The sequence below is a fragment of the Mastomys coucha genome, unplaced genomic scaffold, assembly GCF_008632895.1.
Source record: "Mastomys coucha isolate ucsf_1 unplaced genomic scaffold, UCSF_Mcou_1 pScaffold7, whole genome shotgun sequence".
Classification (NCBI taxonomy): Eukaryota; Metazoa; Chordata; class Mammalia; order Rodentia; family Muridae; genus Mastomys; species Mastomys coucha.
In genome coordinates, this window is record NW_022196913.1 from 93,301,903 (window position 1) to 93,308,594 (window position 6,692).

General features: G+C 42.1%; 1 protein-coding gene across 3 annotated transcripts in view; it reads right to left on the reverse strand.

Annotated features, from left to right (window-relative positions):
- Nucleotides 1-1,099: 1,099 nt before the first annotated feature.
- The window catches only part of Dscc1 (DNA replication and sister chromatid cohesion 1), a 21,448-nt gene continuing 15,855 nt past the window's right edge, over nt 1,100-6,692 (reverse strand). For 2 of the 3 annotated variants that reach the window (XM_031357931.1, XM_031357933.1), the window contains exons 8-9: nt 5,389-5,537; nt 1,100-1,270 (exon numbers count right to left, since the gene is read on the reverse strand). In XM_031357931.1, coding sequence (XP_031213791.1) covers nt 1,162-1,270; nt 5,389-5,537 — 258 coding nt within the window. In that variant the 3' untranslated portion in view covers nt 1,100-1,161. The remainder of the gene's footprint in view (nt 1,271-5,388; nt 5,538-6,692) is intronic. The other variant, XM_031357932.1, reaches the window with a different exon arrangement.

A 6,692-nucleotide genomic window follows, 5' to 3' on the forward strand; every position in this document is an offset into this window, starting at 1 on the left:
CTGGCTGTTCTGGAACTCACTCTGTAGACCAGGCTGGCCTCAGACTCAGAAATCTGCCTGTCTCTGCCTCCCAAATGCTGGGATTAAAGGTGTGTGCCACCACCGCCCGGCTTGGGAAGACCCACCTTTAATCTGGGACATACATACCTTCTGGTAGCAGCCAATATAAAGGCCAGGGAAGAAGGAAGCTTTTGCTCTTTACCTGTTTGTTCTCTTGCTGGCAAGCTCATTTCTCCGGTAGCATTAGATCCTACTTCTTACAGCTGGAGGATACTGAAGACCAGCTCAGACACACAGCCTCATACACTGAACAACTACTGAATTCCTTGACTTTCCATTGGTAGATAGCCATTGTTGGACTAACTGGACCACAGCCTGTAAGCCACTCGAATAAATAAATCCCTTGTGTGTGTGTGTGTGTATACATATACATGTATGTAGATAGATAGTATATTTATAGAAACAGCTTTTAACAAAATAAACCTCTGAATGACACTATTACTAATAGTTCTTCAGGAAACTTTTTAAATGTATTAATAAGTAGGATACGAAATCATAAAGATATGGAATTTTATATGTGAAAAACAGAACTTTCTATATATAGAATTCTCCCAGACTTCAAGATATAATAAATACAGATTTTTTTTTCAAGTTAGGGTTTCTTTGTGTAGTCCTGGCTGTCCTGGAACTTGATCTGTAGACAAGACAAGCCTTAAACTTAGAGATCCATCTGCCTCAGCCTTCTAAGTGCTGGGATTAAAGGTGTGCACCACCACCACTGCCACCAACTGGCATTTAAGAAATAAAAAAGGTGGGGAGGGTAGTAGTTACAAGGTGCTGAAGAGGAGAAAGAGGTATTCAAAGAATTGGTTTTAGAAGCCAATGAGGCCAACAAGATGGTTGAACAGGTAGCAAACCTGGCAATCTGAGTTTGATCCCTGAACTTCTGCCTGAAAAGCAGAAGGTGAAAAATGGCTCTATGAGGAAGTCCCTTGATGTGTGCATGCCTGCAGTGGCATGTACCCATGTACACACACATCATGTACATATGCAATAATCATAAGGAAAACTTAACTTTTAAAGAAGTCAGAGATAAAAATATGCAAAAGGATTTTTTATTGTATCCAGCAACTTTATGAAGCAATTCAGTATGTCGTTCTTTTAAGAAATGAGTCTCCTTGAATTATAAACTTTGATGCCATTTTGCATTGAAGACCGAGAATATTTAGTAAGCAACGCACCTATAGTTTGCTTCTCTCCGCACAAATCTCTGTGGATAAAAATAAATGAACGCCATGAACATTTTCAGGAACGTAATATAATACAATGCAGCTCACTTTATTAATACCCGCCAAAGCCATCTTTGTGAGAGCAGTGGCAACTGCTTCTAAATCTTAACTGAAGTAGGCAGACTATGTGTGTCATTTCATTTAACCTTTATAAGAATAGGTGTAATGGGTTATTTAACCCTGTATTAGATATGAGGAAACAAAATCAGGTAGTAAATGAAGGTCAAATTTGGCCCCCATGCATGTACAACTTTAAAGTGCCATATATTATTGTCATTATATCATGTAGTCTTTACATTACAGATAGAATCAGTGTGATCTAGAGGAGCCTGCAGTTAAAGAACCTGCATCCTATGCTTGCCAAGTATGAGCCTGTCTAGATTGTGTACCCTTCTTGGACATTTTATGTACCTCAAAAAGAAAACTGCTTGAAGCATATTGAGGAGGGAGCAGATGACACAGAGAGACAGAGCAAAGAGAGCCATGACATACACATACAAGGGCTTGTGACTTAAGTGTAAAAGCAAAGCTAACAGTAGTGTTTTTAAAAACAGTCAAAGCATAATATGGCCTAAGCTCTAAACAATGAAGGCAATGAGCTGACTATGAAGGCTGGGCAGTGAGAACATGGAGGACTCATTATGTTGTTACTTTGTAAGGTTTAACAATTGGTAGGTCATGGAAAACATCAACTTCTAAACTAGAACAAAAAATGTAGGGGAGGGGGGAAGGGAGGGTGGCACACGCCTTTAATCCCAGCACTTGGGAGGCAGAGGCCGGCGGATTTCTGAGTTCGAGGCCAGCCTGGTCTACAGAGTGAGTTCCAGGACAGCCAGGGCTACACAGAGAAACCCTGTCTCGAAAAAACCAAAAAAAAAAAAAAAAAAAAAAATTGTAGCTGGGCCTTGTGGCACAGGTGCATAAGTCTGTAATCTTAGCTTGTTGGGAGTCTGAGGCAGAAGGCATTGAGGTCCTAACTGAAATATTAGTGAGTTCCAAGCCTACCCAAGCAACCTAGTAAGAACCTGTCTCAAAATAGAAAGGGAGAGGGAAAAGGAGAGAGGAGGAGGAAAGGAAGGAAGGAAGATAGAAAGATAAATGGATTGATAGATTGATTGATTGACTGATTTAAAAGGTTGAGGGTGAGATGACTCGGCAGATGAAGGCATTTACTACAAGCCTGATGGCCTGAGTTCAGTCCCTAGGATTGAACATTGTAAAAAGAAAGAACCAACTATTAAAAGTTGTCATCTGATTCTACATATAAGCCATGGCACACTCTTCTCTCTCTGCCACAAATAAATAAGTAGGGCTGAAGACAAAGCTCAGTAGTGGAGAACATGCCTAGTTCAGTCGGAAATTTCTTACAATGGGGGAAAAAAGCCATGCGACTGCATTGCTGTCTGGATGACACTTTAGAATATGTGTCATGGGGATAACCCAGGATGGGAGAAGAGATAACTTGGCTAAGTCTTAGGAAAGGCCAGAAGAGATGAATCTAATGCAAAGGGAGGACCGTGCTCAAGAGGAGGGACAATGGAACTGAGAGATGACTCAGTGGTTAGGAGCTCTTGCTCTACAATCATGAGAACTTGAATTTAGATCTCAGAACTCATGGTATCAAACAGATCATTCTCCAAACATCCCAGCAGCTCAAAGAGAAGCAGATACAGGAACCCGAACCCTAACCCTAACCCTAACCCTGACAGGATAGAGCTTGTGTAATGGCTAAGGAAGCCCCATGTTATGCTATGTGCCCACCTTGGTATACACCAACTGTCCGTCTCTGACTCCAGTCCCTAGAAGATAAATTCCCAGTAACCCTGACTTGGTGACTCCCACCCAAAAACATACAGCCATGACTATCTACTTGTTATATGACTACTTTTTTGCTTCTGTAACTTGCTAACGCAGATACTCAAAGATTGTTTTGAGTTTCCTTAATCACTTAACTTGGCAGAACAAAGAAGAACACAACAAAACATGCTTTTACTTGCTTGTATAGATATTGAAGATCTTCATGTGTTTTTTTTTCCCCTTTAAAAGTCCTTGCCCAGAGGCTGGTGAGATGGCTCAGTGGGTAAGAGCACCAACTGTTCTTCCAAAGGTCCTGAGTTCAATTCTCAGCAACCACATAGTGGCTCACAACCACCCATGAGATCTGGTGTGTCTGAAGACAGCTACAGTGTACTTATTTATAATAACAAATAAATCTTTGGGCTGGGACTGAGCAAGCGGGGTCTACCGGAGTGAGTGGGGTTGATTAGAATGAGCAGAGGTCCTAAAAGTCAATTCCCAACAACCAGATTAAGGCTCACGAGTATCTGTACAGCTACAGAAAATTCAGAAATTTCCAAAAGGAAAAAGTGCAGACATGAGGGGCTTGAAGCTTTGCAATGGGAAAGGAGGTGGTTCCTGTTTAATTGCTTCCATTTCCTCAAGGAATGAGATCATGAGCTGGGAGTGAAGACAAAATGGGGTGTTAGTGGTATCTAAAGAGAAAAGGCTTGAAGGTATAAGGGTAGGAAGGTTTCATGAGATACAGTGTCAGGCCAGTCTTGGGCTAAATTCTATATAATTCTGGTGATCCCCTTGTAGACTTTTCTCCAGAAACTTCAGCTGCTGATGTAGGTCAGAATCAGCAAAAAGTTAGGTTTCACTGAAAGGGAGAGAGAAGTGAGGAAGAACATGTACAGAGCAGGAGCTAGAGAGAACTCAGAATAAAAACAGTGTGGAGAAAAGAAAGATGGCCTGCAAGGTATGCAACAACAGTGATGGTGCTGCTAATGGATTTCAAGGGTTGGCAGACTTGGGACATCAAGGCTAACTTGCTCTTCTGGAATCTGGCCTCTACCGTGATATTAAAGAATAATTCAAGATTCAGGTGTAGTAGTGGATATTCCTATAACTGCAGCATTTGAAAGTGTGAGGCAGAAAGATCATAAATTGCAGACCAGCCTAAACTACATAATGAGTTTGAGGCTAACCTAGGCTATCAGATGAGACCCAGTCTAAAAACTAAAATAAAATAATAAAATGTATACTAAGTTAAGACAGCTGATGGGCATGGTAGCTCGTTCCTGCAACTCCAGCATGGAAAGGAAGATCAGGGCTCAAGGTCACCCTCAGCTACATAGCAAGCTGAAAGCCAGCCTGAGCTACCTGGGACTGAGCTTCAAAAAGCCAAAGCAAGGCTAAGAAGGAGATAGCTCCATAGGTGAGGTGCTTGCTGTACAAATGAGAGGACCAGAGCTCTAATCTCCAGAAACTACATAAAGCTGGATGCAATAGCATGGGTCTGTACCCCAGCACTCCCTGGTGGAGACAGAAGACGGGGACGGGAGAATCTCCAAAAATCACTTGGGCCAGCTAGCCTGGCATAAGGAGCCAAAAACCAAACAAACAAACAAACAAAGACAACAGGAGAACTTGTCTCAAATAAAGTAGAAAGAGAAGGGAGACATAGACCAATACCCAAGGTTGTCCTCTGACCTCCACACATGCATCTGCATTCTCACACACACACACACACACACACACACACACCCCACACACACACTCCCAGATTAAATAGATAAACAAATCTAACCAAAAATGACAAAAGTAAGGGCTGCGGCAGCAGGCAGGACAGGAGTTGGCAATCAGTAAGAGGCGGTTACCCTTGAGACATGAGTGCATCTTCTCTCCCACCAGGAACGGTGATTTTGCAGGAAGGAGAGCAGAAAGAGGACTGTGGAAGGAATGTCAAGCAGAAAAGATAACACACACTCCACCTTCAGAATGAGATATCAGGCAATGATAGAGGGGCCACGTGAGAAAGTTTCCAGGGACACTGTTTCCTCAGGGAACACGCAACAATGCTGTATTAAAACCCTACCCAGTATTTTAAAGAATAACTGTCTTTTTTTTTTTTTTTTGGTTGATATTGTAGGTATTGAAGGGAAACAAGAATGTGATTTAATTCTATTTACTAAAAATATGTCTTTAAATGTTAACAAATTCAGATAAATTGAAATCATGTAACTTTTCTCATCATAATGCAATAAAACTTAAAAAAAAAAAAAGACCTGTCATAACCCACTCTGGATGACTCACTTACTGGATATATGGAGTGATGTCTTCTTCCGTCCACTTTTCCCTTAGAGAGAATAGACTATTAAAACGCTCCTGTGTCCCCTCAGGCAAATCATCTACTTTGAGCAAAAATATGATTTCTGGTCTTGAGTTTCTGTCCACCAGTGCTAAACCCTACAAGAGACACGAACTTTGAGAAAAGGAAAAAAGGCCCTTAAAGTAACAACCTCATATTCAAGTGTTTCTTTTGCCATTCCACTTAACTCAAGGAATTTTTGTTTGTTTGTTTTTTGAGACAGGGTTTCACTGTGTAGCCCTGACTGTCCTGGAATTTACTTAAGACCAGGCTGGCCTTGAACTCAGAACTCCACCTGCCTCTGCCTCCCAAGTGCTGGGATTAAAGGCATGCGCCACCACTGCCCTGCTTAACTCAAGGAATTGAAAATAGCACCTATCCAGAGGCTTCCGGGCAGCATGTATCATAAAGGCTTCCTTTAAGCTTCGATTTCTTTGCCATCTGCTTGCCAAGATAGCTTTAGTGCTACGTGTCACCAGTGGCCAGTCATGCTCAAACGCAGCGAGCCCTTTCCTTGGCTTCTTGGAGTCACCTTCCCAGCCCCATTTTCTTGCTTATGTCCATCTCTTTTTCCTCTTTTCTTCTCCCTCCATCTCTGACATCTTCTTTTCCCTTGTACTTAAAGTGTAGTTTCCCAGACCTCCACCCCATCCATCCTCTTACCTGTCTCCCTACCTGTCCTGGGTAACTTCATCCTACCCCACAGCCTCTGATGCCCTTGCTCAGGACTATAAAATCTGCATCTTTTTCTCAGATACCTCTTCTGAGCCCCAGATCCAAATTACAGAGGACACCGGCCCCATCCCCACTGCCCTGGAGAGGCAGGAAACCTAGGTAACAGATTCTGGTGCTTAAACCAGGTATCTAAGTGGTCAGGAGTGGCAATAGATTTCCCTACCCATCACCCAATATCTACTTCTGTTTTGTTCTACATTTGTATTTTACATTTTCGTGTGTGTGTGTGTGTGTGTGTGTGTGTGTGTGTGTGTAGGAGAGAAGGAACATGTGTACACAGCAGCACACATGTAGATGTCAGAGGACAAATTAAGAGAGTCCATCATATGATTCCTAAAGATTAAACTCAGGTTGTTAGGTTTAATGGCAAGCATTTTTACCTACTGAGCCATTTCATACCTCCTCCCCATTATTTATTTTTCTGGCCAGTATTCTTTGGGGTGTGTTTGCTTGTTTTTGAGAAGGGGTCTTCTCTAGCCCAGGCTCATATATACTCACTGTGTAGCCAAGGGTTAATT